This window comes from Stegostoma tigrinum, chromosome 42 (assembly GCF_030684315.1).
Source record: "Stegostoma tigrinum isolate sSteTig4 chromosome 42, sSteTig4.hap1, whole genome shotgun sequence".
Lineage (NCBI taxonomy): Eukaryota > Metazoa > Chordata > Chondrichthyes > Orectolobiformes > Stegostomatidae > Stegostoma > Stegostoma tigrinum.
The window spans coordinates 13,678,503-13,694,816 of NC_081395.1; the positions used below are offsets into that span (position 1 = coordinate 13,678,503).

General features: G+C 48.1%; 2 protein-coding genes across 4 annotated transcripts in view; one reads left to right on the plus strand and one right to left on the minus strand.

Annotated features, from left to right (window-relative positions):
• The window catches only part of LOC125449241 (pyruvate carboxylase, mitochondrial-like), a 765,853-nt gene extending 761,044 nt beyond the window's left edge, over positions 1-4,809 (minus strand). Inside the window, exon 1 of one of the 3 annotated variants that reach the window (XM_059641558.1) lies at positions 4,696-4,809. The gene's annotated coding sequence lies outside the window, so the exon portion shown is untranslated. Of the gene's footprint in view, positions 1-1,294; positions 1,313-4,695 lie in introns of those variants that run through there. The other 2 variants (XM_059641556.1, XM_059641559.1) reach the window with 2 other exon arrangements.
• A 27-nt stretch (positions 4,810-4,836) lies between these two features.
• On the plus strand, positions 4,837-15,334 carry tmed10 (transmembrane p24 trafficking protein 10). The gene is made up of 5 exons (XM_048525015.2): positions 4,837-5,094; positions 10,443-10,563; positions 11,355-11,428; positions 11,857-11,983; positions 13,680-15,334. Exons 1-5 carry the CDS (start codon positions 4,909-4,911, stop codon positions 13,799-13,801), a joined length of 630 nt encoding a protein of 209 aa, XP_048380972.1. The 5' UTR covers positions 4,837-4,908; the 3' UTR covers positions 13,802-15,334.
• The last annotated feature ends 980 nt before the right edge of the window (positions 15,335-16,314 follow it).

A 16,314-nucleotide genomic window follows, 5' to 3' on the forward strand; every position in this document is an offset into this window, starting at 1 on the left:
TCTTGAACAGCTGCAGTCCACATGCTATGGGTTGACCAGTGTCCTTAGGGAGCAAATGCTATACTTTGACACAGGAATGGCTGATATATTTCTAAGTGACAAATGGGTTGGAGGGAAAATTGCACGGGGTGGTGCTCCCATGTATCTGCTGCCCTTGTCCTTCTAGGTGGAAGTGATTGCGGGTTTGGAAGGTGCTGTCTAAGGATCTTTAGTGAATTTAATTCTTAATTTTCTTCTGGGCGATTAAGAATCAGCAATAACTGCACTCTTAGCCAGTGATAGCTTCATCCCACCAATTTTTTTTTCTAAAAATCAATTACCATCAGTGTTTATGGAAACAAAGCCCCATCTTCATAGTGAGGATAACCTCCATCGTGTTGTGTGGCATTATCACTGTGCTAGATGTGACAGACATTGAACAGACTGAGCAACTCCACACCAGGCATCCCCTCATGGCCCATCATCCCCCATGATACAATTTCCATCAAACCAGGGGATTCAATGGAGAGTGCAAGGGGGCATGGCAGGAGCAACACCGGGCATACTTAAAAATGAGGTGATAATAGGAACTGCAGATGCTGGAGAATCCGAGATAACAAAGTGTAGAGCTGGATGAACACAGCAGGCCAAGCAGCATCTTAGGAGCAAAAAAGCTGATGTTTTGGGCCTAGACCCTTCATCAGATGCATTTCTGATGAAGGTCTATGCCCAAAACGTCAGCTTTTCTGCTCCTAGGATGCTGCTTGGCCTGCTGTGTTCATCCAGCTCTACACTTTGTTATCTCTTAAAAATGCAGTATCAACCCAATGAAGCTAACAAAGAGCATAACAGAACATAGAACATAACAGCGCAGCACAGAGCCTTCGGCCCTCTATGTTGCGCCGACCTGTGAAGTCAAACTGAAGCTCATCTAACCTACACTATTCCATTATCATCCACACTTTTATCTATTGACCATTTAAATGCCCCTAAAGTTGGCGAGCCTACTACTGATAAGCAGGAAATGATACAGCTAAGCGATCCCACAACCAACAAATCAGATCTAAGCTCTGCAATCCTAATACATCCAGTTGTGACTGCTGGGAGACAATTAAACAATTCACTGATGGAGGAGGGCTCCACAAATATTCCCATTCTCAATGATGGAAGAGAATCGTATCAGTGCAAAAGATAAGGCTGAAGCATTCGCAGCAACCTTCAGCCAGAAGTGCCGAGTGGACGATCCATCTCGGCCTCCTCCAGTGGTCCCCAGCATCACAGATATCAGTCTTGAGCAAATTTTATTCTCACTGACCTCTTCACAACGCAAGAATAGGGCCTGCTGACGCTCCGAGTGAGCAATTTGCTGAGCACCGCTCTTTTCCCTCCTGCCAACCCCTTGGCATTCTTCCTGTTCATTAAACATCCATTTCCCCTCTTGATTAAATCCGCTACCTCTGCGCTCTGAGGTGGTACATTCCAGATCCTAACCACTTGCTGGTAAGACATTCCCTTGGTTGGGGAGTCTAGAACAATTTAAAAATAGGATTGATATCATTCAGCGCCATAATGAGGAGAATTTCTTTTTACTCAGAGCACGAACAGGAAGAATGCCAAGGGGTTGGCAGGAGGGAAAAGAGCGGTGCTCAGCAAATTGCTCACTCGGAGCGTCAGCAGGCCCTATTCTTGCGTTGTGAAGAGGTCAGTGAGAAAGCGGCAGACACAATTTGGCACAGGCGGGAGACTGAGAAGCAACATGTACAAGATTGGACACATTGATGGGTAATGAGAGGCATGGATAGAGTCGATAGCCAGAGACTTTTCCCCAGGGCAGGATTGACTGCCATGAGGGGTCATAGTTTTAAGGTGTTAGGAGGAAGGTATAGAGGAGATGTCAGAGGGAGGTTCTTCACCCAGAGAGTTGTGAGCGCATGGAATAGTTTACCAGTGGTAGTTGTGGAAGCAGAGTCATTAGTGATATTTAAGCGACTGCTGGACATGCACATGGACAGCAGTGAATTGAGGGAAGTGTAGGTTAGGTTATTTTATTTTTGGATTAGGATTATTCCACAGCACAACATCGTGGGCAGAAGGGCCTGTACTGTGCTGTACCTTTCTATGTTCTATTTCACAAGAACAGGGACTGGGATGGGGGGTGCTGGAAGTTGTGGTGTTCATGAAGGAGAAAATAAGAAGTTCAGAAACTATTTCGACGGTGACCTTGGCTTTATTAATAGCGGCACAGAAAATAAAAGCAGGAAAGCTGTGCCAAGCTTTTATAAAACACAGATTAGGACTCAGCTGCAGTGTCTGTGTTCTATTTTGGGCACTGCACTACAGTCAAAGCCTGGGAAGCAATCTTGTGTACACTGACTAGAACAGTCCAGGGGTGATGGGCTACAGCTATGAGGGTAACAGTGGAAACAGGAGCATGAGGAGGCCATTAAATCCCTTGAGCCAGCTCTGCCATTCAACTAGAACATGGTGGAACCTCTAATCTACAATGCTGCTAAAGAGTCATACATCATGGAAACAAACCTTTTGGTCCAACTCGCCCATGCTGACCAGATATCCTAAACTGATTTAGTCCCATTTGCCTGCATGTGGCCTCTAAACTCCAGTATTCCTCCAAACATTTCTTGTCCATGTACTTGCCCAAATATTTTTCTAATATTGTAATTGTACCCACCTCTACCACTTCCTCTGGCAGCTCATCCATAGATGCACCAGGTTCCGTGAGAAAACATTGCCCTCAGGTCCTCTCTCACCTTAAACCTATGCCTATTGGTTTTGGACTCCCCTTCCCTGGAAAAAAAGAGACCTTGGCTATTCACCTGATCTCATGACTTCATAAGTATCAGTCTATGACACTCTGGGGAAAACAACCTAAGTCTTTCAGCATCTCCCTACAGATCAAACCTTTCTTTCTGTCTGACTGTCTTCACCCTGCCTTCACAGCCCTCTGTGTTAACAGATCCAAAAACCCACCCCACTCTGAGCAAAGACATTCCCTGTCATCTCCATCCTGAATCCCACTTATCCTGAGATTGTATTCCCCAGTTCTGAGACGTTCTTACCCAGGGGGTGCACCATTACATTTAAAAAAAATGTAAGGTGTTATCTACTTGCTATCAAGATTCAGAGAATCATACAGTGCAGAAGAGACCCCTCAGTCTATCAAGCCTATACTACTAAAAATACGCTGCTAGCTACACTAGTCCCATTTTCCTACACCAGGCCCATATCCTTGAATGTTATAACTTTTCAATGGCTCTTCCAAGTATTTTTTGAAGATTGCGAGGTTTCCTGCCGCAGCTACCCTCCCAGGCAGCGTATTCCAGACCCACACCACCCTGGGGGTGAAAGTCACTTTTCCTCAAATCCCTAAGCTTCCTGTCTTTCACTGTAAAATCCCCCTCCTCGCTGACCCTTCAACTAAGGAAAGCAGCTGCTTTCTATTCATTCTGGATATGCCCCTCATAATCAAGTCCCCTTTCAGCTTTTGTCTACGCTACAGAAAACAACCAGAGTCTATCCAAACTCTCTTCATCACTGAAATGTTCCAACCCAGGCAACATTCTGGTGAATCTCCTCTGAAAACCCTCCAGTGCAATCACATCCTTTCTATAATGCTGTGAACAGAACTGCACACAGTACTCCAGCTGTAGTCGCACCAAAGTTCAGTACAACTCCAACAAAACCTCCCTGCTCTTGCCCGATCTCCCTAATCTATGCCATGACTGTCAAAGACAAGCTGCCCCTATGCCTTCTTAATGACCCTTTTACCCTGCGCTGCCACCTTCAGGCATCTATAGACAAGCACCCCAGGATCCCTCTGAACTTCCTAGTGTCCACCCATTCAATGAGTACTGCCTCGTCTAGTCCCTTCTTTCAAAGTGCATCACCTCACATTGATTACCATCAAATCCATATTCCAATTCAAGACATCTGTTCTTCACTGGAGAGGAATTTAGGAATTGAAGGGTAAGGATTCAGTTGTCATCTTCCACATATGCATCAATGACGTAGGTAGGACTAGGAAGGCTTTTCTACAGAGCAAACCAGAAGCTAAATTAATAACACGTCCATTAAGGTAATAATGTCTGGATTACTGCCCAAGTCAAGTGCAATTTAGTGTAAAGTAAGATTAGAGAGTCAAACACATGTCTCAAAGATTGGTGTGAAAGAAAAGAGTTCCAATTCATTGGGCGGTTACACCAATCCTGGGGAAAGACAGAGCCGGTCTGTTGAGATGAGATTGGTTTGAACTCTGCTGGGACTAATGACCTGGTGAACTGTAAAAGCTAACTTCTAAAAAATATCAAAATGAAACGAAGAGCAGGGATGCAGCATAGTGAAGAGGCAAATAATGTGCAGCGAGGAGGAGGAGCAGAGAAATCCATTCAGACAGGGGCAGCAGAAATTAGAAGCAGAATAAGTAAAAATGGTCACACCCCATTATCACTCATTTATTCTCGTCCCTAAGTCAACTCCTCAGTCGTCCCCCTTCTTGCTCAGTCCACCCCTTCTCCATCAGGCCACCTCTCCCTCAGTCAACCCCACATTGGGTTTTTTTTCTTTTTTGTGTTAATTTCTCAATCCACCTCTCAGTAGCTTCCCACCTCTCTCGCCTTCAGGCCACTCCTTGCCCCCAAAAGCCCACATCTACCTTAGTCCCTCACTCAATCACCCTTCATCCTCTCCCTCAGTACTTACCTAATATCCTCTCTAGCCAAATCCTTCCATTCCGACTCCTCCTGTATCCCATAATGCCCGAGGCCGGGTGCTTGGGGAATTACTGCGCACGCCTAGTCTCTCCAACAACTGAGGCGGAAGGCGTTACTTGATTGTCCAGGGAACGCGCGCCACGTCCTGGGCCGGAAGCGGAAGTGTAGGCCGCACGGACAGCCGGATCCAGAGCGCCCGGCCATGGCTCCGCTCCTTGTCGCTGCACTGCTCTTGATCTCCGTCAGCTTTCTGCCCCGGGCCCACTCCATCTCCTTCCACCTGCCCGCCAACTCCAGGAAATGTCTCCGCGAAGAAATCCATAAAGATGTCCTGGTGACGGGGGAATATGAACTGAGTGAGCAACCGGGAGGGCGAACAGACCTGAAGGTGAGGGGGTCGGGGTGGGGGGAGAGTGCTGAGGTTGGGAGGGATAGGGGTTGTGGGGGTTAGGGAGGGTGCGGGTGGGGTTTGTGGGTCTGTTGGGGGTTGGGAGTGGAGTGGGGGTTGTGAGGAAGGGGATAGGAGTTTTGGGTAAGGGGGAGGAAGTGGGGGAGAGCTGGGAGCAGGTGTGGGGAGGGTGGGAGTGGAGGGGGAGGGAGAGAGAGAGAGAAGGAAGAAGGGGCAGGAGGGAGTATAAAGTGGAAGAGGAAAGGTGGAGGTAGGAGAAGAAAGAGTGAAGTGGGGAGAGAGGGGAGAGTGGGAGAGAATGGTAGTGTGTGTTGGGTGGTGTGGGTAGAGAAAATGGCATGAATGTAAGTTGGAGGGGGAGAGCTTAGAGGACATAGAGTAGGGTAGGGAAAAAGTGTGGAAAAGGGGGAAGAAGGGAGAGAATAATGAGGGAGCAAGGAAGGGGTCCTGGGAGGGAGAAATGGGAGAAACTAGGACAGCTGGTATGGGTTGATGGGATAGTATGGAGTGGTGAGGGAAAGGGAGGGATGGGTGGGTGGACAGAGCAAGAGGCAGGAGTGATGAGTGTGGTGGGAGTGGAAGGAGGGATCAGTGAGAATGTTAGGGCTCTGGGAAATAGGATGAGCAAGTGGCCTGGGAGAGAGCATTCTGCACACATTAATCTGGTCTTTAGTTCTGCCATCAGTTAAGGAGACAATTTTGTCCATGTGATAGTTTCTCACTATATCGCATCTTAAACAGTGTAAAAGACTTTCAACAGAATCACTAAGATCAAATTTGATATGGAGCTACAGATAGGCAGGAGTACTTAGGTGACCAAAAGGTGTGCCAAATTTAAAGCTTGTGGGAGAGATGGAGCAAGTATCTGAGCTGATGCTCCAGGCAGCCATTGACAGAGAAGTTATAATCAGTTACAGAGATTGTGGATGCTTATGGACTGGGGGGATCTTAGAGACCAGGAGGGGTTTAGTGTTTATACCCATGATTTTGAAATTGTAAATTGTAGCATTGTTTCCAGGAGCTGACGTATATCAGGAACTGTACCTCAGATCGCGATTGGAAGTGGGCAGCTGAGTGAGACTTGACTTCACAAATAATAGAATGTGGAATCCCTGGAGTGGACAGGGATGGTGAAACTGTGGGATGATGACAACATGAGCAATATGGAGAATTGTACAATGACTCAATGCTTTAGATCATCAGTTGGAAGCCCCTGCCTGGCTCTGATTTGATGCTGATGTTGGGCAGTCCAGTTGTGGCGCTGCTGTTGCCAGGGGGAAGGAACCTGAGTCAGTTATTCGGCCCTGAATACCTGGTGCTTGTTCTTTAACCACCCCCCCCCCAAAAAAAAAATGACTGCTCGTACGAGACCGGCTGTGGCGACAGTGAAACAGCTGGGATAGCGAAGGTGTCCAGATTCTGGTGGGGTTACCAATGGTGGGACTTCTGTTGTGAAGCAGGGTTCTTCAGAAGGACAGAGATCTGCTGGTGGATCCTGGTGGCTGTTGGTGAATGGGAGGATGACGCTCCCAGCTGAGAGGCCGGGAAGTTGGGAACACAGCCGGCTGAGAGCAGCCTCACCCAGGTGGCTGGTGCTGGAGAGTTGACGGGGTATGGTGATGGCGAGGATAGTATGGTCAACCTTTGTCACAACCATGTTGGGTGTCACTTGTGAATTTATAGAAAGAAACATTTTAGCATTTATTTAAGATAATTGGGGTATTGCTGGCTTGGCCCAGTGTTTATTGCTCTGGAGAAATCAGTAGGGAGCTTAATATTCCCCACCCGTACCCTCTCAGCAGGGCTAATAATGTGAAGTGGTGGTGGTGTGGAGTTCCAGGCAGAATGGTGGAAAATTTTACAAGTTGTCAAAACGCTCCTTTGTTGTGAAAAAGGAGTTTAGAAATGAGAGTACAGCGAGGACAGAGGGCTTATGGGTGTTTTCTTTTGTAAGGAGTGGTGAGTGCAAAAGTGTGGCTGAAGGACCGGAAGAGACAGCACCTGGAGAGAGAGCTAAATCAGGGGTTGGGGTGGTGGGTCAAAATAGTCAGCTATTGTGTCAGGATGCAATAGCCTGTGATTGAGGGGCAATGTGGATGAGTGGGAGGATCATGGATATGGTGGAGAGGAGGAGCAGAATGTATTCAGACTTAGGGTGTGGTGGGGGCTAGATTTAGCCCAGTGCATTATGGCAGTCTCAGTCCACTGTCATGGTGATGAGACTGATTTGATTGTTGCTTGTGGCTCATTGAGGGATTTCAGAAGACAGCTGCAAGCATGTGTTTTGGGGTGATCCTGGTTTCCTGAGCAGCAGGAGCTCATTCCTGACATGCTCTGACCATGAGCAGTGCACTGAGGTGGTGGTCAAGAAGGGGTTTAGCACACTTGTCTTCATCGCTCAGACCTTTGAGCATAGGAGTTGGGATGCCATGCTGAGGTTGTACAGAACGTTGGTGAGCTCTCTTCTGGAGTACTGTGTCCAGTTCTAGTCACTCTGCCTCCGAAAGGATGCGATTAAATTGGAGAGGGTTCAGAAAAGAGTTACGGGATGATGCCAGGACTGGAGGATTTGAGTTATTAAGAGAAGCTGGATAGGCTGGGACTTTTTCACTGGACTGTAGGAGGTTGAGGAGTGACAATATAGCAGTTTATAAAATTATCCAGAGCACAGATAAGGTGAATGGCAGATGTCTTTTTCTTCGGGTGGGTGGGGTTGCGAGACTAGTATGGTTACATTTGAAAGACATTTGGATGACTGCACAAATAGGAAAGGTTTGGAGGGATATAGGCCCAGCATAGACAGGTTGGACTAGTTTAGTTTGAGAGCAAGCTCAATATGGCCCCGTTGGACCGAAGGGTCTGTTTCTGAGCTGTGTGACTTTTTTTTTCTCCCTTTTCAACCTCAGTGCTCATGTCCTCGTTCAGCTGCACTGTGCCCTGCCTGAGGTGCAGTGCCAAGAGCTGCACAAAGTTACTGCAAATGGGGGGTTCAGCCACAACTCTATACGGCCTGGGCTTGAAATCTGTCTCTTTGTCATCCCTGGGTAATTTCTGCTCCTTTGTGATCCAGACCATTTCCACCAACAGAGACAAAACCCACAGATACGTGTGCTCCCAGAATTGCTGATATCTGCGCTGAGATCCCTGTGCCACCACCGAAGTTGCCCTGGTGATTCTGGGGACTGGTGACACCGGGGTCGGGCACGTGGGGAATTTCAGCTGCTGTCGGGTTACCGAGGCTGGTCTGGGTCCAGTCATAGAACATAGAACATAGAACAGTACAGCACAGAACAGGCCCTTCAGCCCACAATGTTGTGCCGACCATTGATCCTCATGTATGCACCCTCAAATTTCTGTGACCATATACATGTCCAGCAGTCTCTTAAATGACCCCAATGACCTTGCTTCCACAACTGCTGCTGGCAACGCATTCCATGCTCTCACAACTCTCTGCGTAAAGAACCTGCCTCTGGCATCCCCTCTATACTTTCCACCAACCAGCTTAAAACTATGACCCCTCGTGCTAGCCATTTCTGCCCTGGGAAATAGTCTCTGGCTATCAACTCTATCTATGCCTCTCATTATCTTGTATACCTCAATTAGGTCCCCTCTCCTCCTCCTTTTCTCCAATGAAAAGAGACCGAGCTCAGTCAACCTCTCTTCATAAGATGAGCCCTCCAGTCCAGGCAGCATCCTGGTAAACCTCCTCTGAACCCTCTCCAAAGCATCCACATCTTTCCTATAATAGGGCGCCCAGAACTGGACGCAGTATTCCAAGTGCGGTCTAACCAAAGTTTTATAGAGCTGCAACAAGATCTCACGACTCTTAAACTCAATCCCCCTGTTAATGAAAGCCAAAACACCATATGCTTTCTTAACAACCCTGTCCACTTGGGTGGCCATTTTAAGGGATCTATGTATCTGCACACCAAGATCCCTCTGTTCCTCCACACTGCCAAGAATCCTATCCTTAATCCTGTACTCAGCTTTCAAATTCGACCTTCCAAAATGCATCACCTCGCATTTATCCAGGTTGAACTCCATCTGCCACCTCTCAGCCCATCTCTGCATCCTGTCAATGTCCCGCTGCAGCCTACAACAGCCCTCTACACTGTCAACGACACCTCCGACCTTTGTGTCATCTGCAAACTTGCTGACCCATCCTTCAATTCCCTCGTCCAAGTCATTAATAAAAATTACAAACAGTAGAGGCCCAAGGACAGAGCCCTGTGGAACTCCACTCACCACTGACTTCCAGGCAGAATATTTTCCTTCTACTACCACTCGCTGTCTTCTGTTGGCCAGCCAATTCTGTATCCAAGCAGCTAAGTTCCCCTGTATCCCATTCCTCCTGACCTTCTGAATGAGCCTACCATGGGGAACCTTATCAAATGCCTTACTGAAGTCCATATACACCACATCCACAGCTCGACCCTCATCAACCTTTCTAGTCACATCCTCAAAAAACTCGATAAGGTTTGTAAGGCATGACCTACCCCTCACAAAGCCGTGTTGACTGTATTTGATCAAGCCATGCTCTTCCAGATGGTCATAAATCTTATCCCTCAGAATCCTTTCTAACACCTTTACAGACGACAGACGTGAGACTTACCGGTCTATAGTTGCCGGGGATTTCCCTATTTCCTTTCTTGAAGAGAGGAATTACATTTGCCTCTCTCCAGTCCTCAGGTACGACTCCAGTGGAGAGCGAGGATGCAAAGATCTTCGCAAGTGGCGAAGCAATTGCATTTCTCGCTTCCCAAAGCAGCCGAGGACAAATCTGATCCGGGCCTGGCGACTTGTCAATCTTAATGTTTGACAAAATTTTCAGCACATCAGCTTCCTCTATCTCTATCCATTCCAGCATGCACACCTGCTCTTCAAAGGTTTCATTCACTACAAAGTTCGTTTCTTTCGTAAAGACAGAAGCAAAAAACTCATTTAGGGCTTCCCCTACCTCCTCAGGCTCCACACACAAGTTCCCTATGCTATCCCTGATCGGCCCTACTCTTTCTTTGACCATTCTCTTATTCCTCACGTAAGTGTAAAATGCCTTTGTGTTTTCCCGGATTCCTTCTGCCAAGCCTTTCTCGTGCCCCCTCCTGGCTCTCCTCAGACCATTTTTGAGCTCCTTCCTTGCCTGCATGTAATCCTCTCTAGCTGAACTTGACCCTAGCTTCCTCCACCTTATGTAAGCTACCTTCTTCCTTTTCACTAGAAGCTCCACCGCTCTCGTCATCCAAGGTTCCTTAATCTTACCCCTTCTTGCCTGTCTCTTGCAGTCCTCGGGTATGAACCTCTAAATCCACTTTGTTTGCCCCCTCCAGGTGACTGACTCATCCGGCCACATCCTGTACTCCAAGGAGGAGGCCAGCAAGGGCAAATTTGCATTTACCACCGACGACTACGATATGTTTGAGATCTGCTTCGAAAGCCGCCTCCCCCCAGGTGTGTAAAGGGGAAGCAGGGCAGGTGTGGGTGGTATCGCTGAGGTACGAGAATCATGGTGGCAGGGAACAGAAATAAGTGAAGGAAGAGTCTATTAACAAGGGAAAAAAAAACGAGGAGATGCAACTGCATGGTTTTTCTCTGTTCCTTCGTGGGACCTTGCTGGCAAGGCACAGCGTTAGCTGTTCATCCCTAATTGCCCCTTGAACCGAGCAGCTTGCTTGGTTGTTTCAGGATCAGCCATGTTGCTGTGGGGTCTAGCAACACTTGGGCCAGACCCATTAAGGACAGTAGATTTCCCCTCCCTGAAAGACGATCGTGAACAGGATGGGTTATTGTAGCTGTATGTGACAGTTGCACAGTTACTGTTACTCACAGGCTTTATATCAGACATTTTTATATCTGGAGTTTTTTCATAAATGAAGAGTCTTTAATATGTATATTTCAGAGGAATTCCAAAGATTGACCACCAAAATGAGAAGCTTTTACCCAACCCCTTCTTCCTGAAGCCTGGGGCTGACGCTCTTCCTGCACATACCACTTCTAGGTGAAATTGTTCTAATTCGGCCCAGGCGCTTCCTGATGATCCTAGATCCAGGAATGGCTGTCATGGTGAGGAGGGGCCCCTAATGCAGCATTAAAGATGGACATTGACAAGGCTCGGAGAGGGTGAGGAAGCGGGTTCCAGGTTAGGATGGGCAGGAGAGGCCGCTTCTGTTAGGAGTCGGGTGGAGATTGCTGGTTGATGTCCAAAATTGAGGTTTAAGCTGCTTCTCCTTTATTGTTTCCAGGCCATTTCCGAGTTCCCGATCAACTGATTGTCCTCAACACGAAACACGGAGTTGAAGCCAAGAACTACGAAGATGTGAGTTCTGACCTCTTGTTATCCTTTCCGCTGGCAGGGCCATGAGGCTGGAGCTGCACAGGAACGGGCTGTTCGGTTTCCCTGATTCCTCTTTCTACCATGCTCTGTCTCCTCCTGTTCCTGGACCCATCTGCTTGCTCTTTGCTGTTGATTTGTACTTTCCCATTTTGGTCAGCTGTGCATCTGTGTCCCCCCAGTGGGTGTCTGCAATTGACTGTGGCCCCTGTCTGTGTGTTCTCTCACCTTTGTCCCTGTAGCTGCCATCTGGATCTGCTACTTTCCTTGTCCTGTGGGCTCGCGCATGTTGTTACCCTAAAGAGTTGTTGTAGTCACGTGCGTGGAGAGCTGAGGGGGTGGGAGCCGGTGAGAGGTATCCTGTAAGAGACACCGCAATGCCCTTTTCAGTCTGTCTCCCTGTCTGTATCCAGATTGCGAAGGCAGAGAAGTTGAAGCCCCTGGAGGTGGAACTGCGGCGACTGGAGGACCTCTCGGAATCCATAGTCAATGACTTTGCCTACATGAAGCAGCGCGAGGAGGAGATGAGGGACACCAATGGTACGGCTTATCCTTCCCTTGAACTTGCGCTTTTTCCTACTTGAGAGCTGCCCTTTCTCAGTTGGTGCAGCCCTCCGTTTTGACACTCAGGCTTATGGCTTTGACTCTTCCTAAAAGCACCTTCCTGGCATGCCCACGTTGAGCCACATCTTGTTAAACATGTGACGTGAATATATACAGATAAATATCTCATGCTTGTCCCATGGTCTCCAGAGACCTGCAAAATGGTGAACAACATTGGGCCTTGCTTTCAGGCCTCAAGGTTAATCCCCAATGCTAAAGGTTTTGACTTTTTTTTAAGAACTTGAATTTGTAAAGCACCTTTCACAATCTCTAAGCACCTTTTCCAACATTTAGAGTCATGTCTTTGGAACACTATTAGAATGTAGGTAATACAGCAGCTCCCTCAGGCAGTCACAAGATACCTATCATGTTTCATGATGCCAATCAAAACCAATGAATAAGTGCCCTGGGTTATTTAGCCCAACCTGGCAACTTCAGAAGGCATTGTAGAGGTTTGGGTTGATGTCTGATTAGGGAGAAAGCATCCCCGACACACCTGCCATCACCGCTGCCATCGCCCTGGTGTGTGTCAGATTGGCTCACCGCCCCATGCATTATGGGCGTCAGGCCAGCATCTGTGAACTGTGGCAGGAGTGAGAATTATCGCGAGTGAGGACTGCCACAGCTGGTAGTGCGTGGTGTGTTCTGTCCTGCAAGGAGCCGTGTTGAGGCAGATAAGAGCATAGGAGCAGACCATTTGGCCCCTTGTAGTGTGGCGGCACGGTAGCTCAGTGGTTAGCACTGCAGCCTCACAGCGCCGGGGACCCGGGTTCAATTCCAGCATCGGGTGACCGTCTGTGTGGAGTTTGCACGTTCTCCCCGTGTCTGCATGGGTTTCCTCTGGTGCTCCGGTTTCCTCCCACAGTTCAAAGATGTGCAGGTTAGGTGGTTTGGCCGTGCTAAATTGCCCATGGTGCTCAGGGGTGTGTGGGTTATAGGGGGAATGGGTCTGGGTGGGATGCTTCAAGGGCCAGTGTGGACTTGTTGGGCCGAAGGGCCTGTATCCACACTGTAGGGAATTTAATTTAATGTAATCTAATCTAGTCAGGGAGTGGTGAGCCATTCCTGAAGGGTGGATGCTGAAAGGATTGGGGTGGTGGGGGTGGAGAGGTGCCTCCCATTTAAACAGTGTCAAATATTCTGTATACTGAGGGGCATGAATCTTTGAAATGCTATTCCCTAGAGAGAGGCCATTGAGTATTTGCAGGGCAGAGGTGGATAATTCACAAGCAAGGTGCTTATTTGGGGAAAGTGAAGTTGAGGCTGCAATGCTATAATATCAAAACAGGGAGCAAGAAGAGGGATTCCACTCCAAATACATATATTCAAGGAGTCTCCAGGAGGACTGTAATGAGCAGCGTGCTCGTTATCCTGGGAGTTGGGGTAAACTGGGAAGAGTAGGTGGGAGGGTTTGCGAGAGGTGGTGCAGCAGAGTGTTAAGGGTGCTGGTTGTGTGGGGTGAGGGACAGTGGGAGAGCCGTTTTGAATCGTCTCAACTCGTGCACGTTCCGATTGTTAGCCAGACTGATAGCCCTCGCTCAAGATGGGAGCAAGAAGGAGGAAGCTTAGAGCAGTGAGATTACAGACAGGATCTCTTCCCATATGGATTAAACTGTACTCTGTTTCTCTACAGAGTCCACCAGCGCCCGAGTCCTGTATTTCAGCATCTTCTCTATGTGCTGCCTCATCGGCCTGGCAACCTGGCAGGTCTTTTATCTTCGCCGCTTCTTCAAAGCCAAGAAGCTGATTGAGTGAAAGGCTTCGGCAGAGGCAATAGCAAGAGTGTGTGTGTGTGTGTTTGTGTGTGCACGTGCGCGTGAGAGGGAGAACTGTTGGGCCCATGTGCGTCTGTGTGCAGAGGGGATGGGTATTAATTTACAAGTGTATCAAATGTGCTTCAACTGTTTGAACTGAGGGTTGTGTTTTTAATTTGTGGTGGTTTCCTGTCAGTCTTTGACCCAATGATAGTCTCAGAGCCCAGGGTGGGGTGGGATGAGGAATGGTCAGCGCGCACGAGCTGGTACCCACGGTCCACTATCATTATTCCAGACAGTTGTCTGCAGCTGGTGGTTTGTTGTTGAATTTAACAGCACTGTTGGGAGTGTCAAGGGTGCATTCAGTCTTATCAAGTGGCTCTTGAACTTTTAAACCTGAAAGCTTAGTTTGTGATGGTCTCTGTTGGTTTTCTGTACTTCTGTACTGAATGATGACCAAGGAGAGGGGCACTTGCGATCACAATGCTTTATCACTGTTTAGTGCTGCTGAATGTGGAGGTACTTGGTTATGACTACTGAATGTCGGGGGACCTGACCCTGCACTGTGTCCCCCTCTGAAACCGTACCTCGCAGATGGACCTTATTTGCTTCGGTGATCTGTGATGTATGTGAGCTGAAGTCTGTTGATTTGCTCTCTTTCTCACATTGGAAATCCGTGCTACACGTTTCGACTGCAGCCCCACAGATGCTAAAAGGGAGGGAGCCTGACCATGTCCTATTTATTCTAGATGCGGCTTTCGAAAATTCTGATGGAAATGTAAAGGGGAAGGCCAAGTTTGGAGCTTTAAAATGGGCCCGTAACTAACCAGCCACCTTCCCTTGCCTAAAGTCCTATCGGACCTGTCTGCCCTGCTTGCTGAGAGAGAAGCAGGGCTGGTGAATGTGGTTGGCCAGTCACGAGTCTGATTTTAGATCCTGGAGGTTAATCAGGTGCCCCTTCCATTTCCTTCGAGCCTCTCTCCTGATTTAAATGTGCTGCTGGTGTGAAAAACCAGTTTTACACTGAATTTAGCTCCCTTGTAACCAGACCTGCCTCTTTCAACGCCGCAAAGCCAGAGCTGGTGTGGGCTGCGAGCATCATTGCATCTCCCCTCCAAAGGTCGTCAGTGAGGAAGCAGAACATGTTGTGTTTGGGACGGAGGGAGGGGAGTTCCAGATCAAATAATTTAAGCTCTTTGTTTTTACCAGCTGTCAACTTGTGCTTCCTTTACTTTCTCCCCCCAGCCTTTATGGGAGTGACCAGTGTCTGTATCCTTACAATATGGGAGAGACTGGAGTCCTGGGGCCCCCTGTCTGTGAGAGTGACCAGTATCTCTGTCTCTGCAATATGAGAGTGACTGGTGTTTGTGTTTCTGTCCCTGTTATGTTTGTTTTTGCAATGCAGGAGTGACTGGTGTTTGAGCTCTCTTTGGGGAGCCTTTTCATTGTACCAAGAAAGAAAATAAAATCAATGAATCCTTTGAAATTTTTTTTTGTGCAGCGGTTCTAGGAATAAACAGAATTTGTAATTGAAGCCTGGCGTCTGGTCTCTTTCATTTCTGACAGGGAAGCCTGGGCGACTCACTCGGGGCCCTGGCTCTCTGGGCTGAGGGGAGAGATGGGATGAAGAGCGAGCCCAACATTGCTGTGCACAGCCACTCTGTCACCATGTAAGGTGCTAGTTTTGGTAAAGCCACGACATGTCTCTGCAATGCTGCAGGGCAGCTCGGGTCATTGGATGCCAAGTCCTTGGCTGCTAGAGGATTTGGTGACTGAGGTTGCACTGAGATGGCATTTGGCCAAACGTGGCATCAGGGATTCCAGTGCCCATGGGAATATTAGGGTGGATGGAAGGTTTGGCAAACTAAAAGATGAATTGGGATGAGGAAAATTTTCAGGACGGCAACCTGTATCCAGTGGAGTGCCATCATTTATGCTATGTTAATAGCTTAGAGGAAAGTGAATGTAACTTAGCCAAATTTGCCAATGCCACAAAAATAGAATCCCTTCAGTGCAGAAAGAGGCCATTTGACCCACAGACCCTCCAAACAGCATCCCATTCCTGTAACTCCCCATTTCCCATGACTAAATCGCTTCGCCTACGTATTCCTGCATCCGACAGGGTAATTTTGCATGGCCAGACCACCTAACATGCTTATCTTTGGACTGTGGGAGGAAACCCTGCGCAGACACAGGGAGACCATGCAAATTCCACACAGTCTGTTGCCTGAGGGTTGAAATGGAGAACGATGCAACACACAGGGATTTAAGTTCCTCGAATGTGAATCACGAAAAGCCAACATCCAATTTCAGAAGGTGACAGGCAGGGTTGTAGGATTTTGGCCTTTAATCAGAAAGGGAATGGACCATGAAAATAAAGAGGCCAGATTAAAAATCTATACATGGCTCTATTCAGACTGCAACTGGAACACTTGAACAGTTTGAGACTTCTATCCAAGGGAAGGTAGACTGGCATTGGCGGCAGTCCAGAGAATGTTCCTGAGCAGATCACAG

Coding starts and splice junctions, on each gene's coding strand:
- tmed10 (XM_048525015.2), top strand. CDS start 4,909: ATGGCTCCGCTCCTTGTCGCTGCACTGCTCTTGATCTCCGTCAGCTTT. Junction 5,095..10,442: donor GAGGGCGAACAGACCTGAAG/GTGAGGGGGTCG, acceptor TGCCCCCTCCAG/GTGACTGACTCATCCGGCCA. Junction 11,429..11,856: donor AAGCCAAGAACTACGAAGAT/GTGAGTTCTGAC, acceptor GTCTGTATCCAG/ATTGCGAAGGCAGAGAAGTT.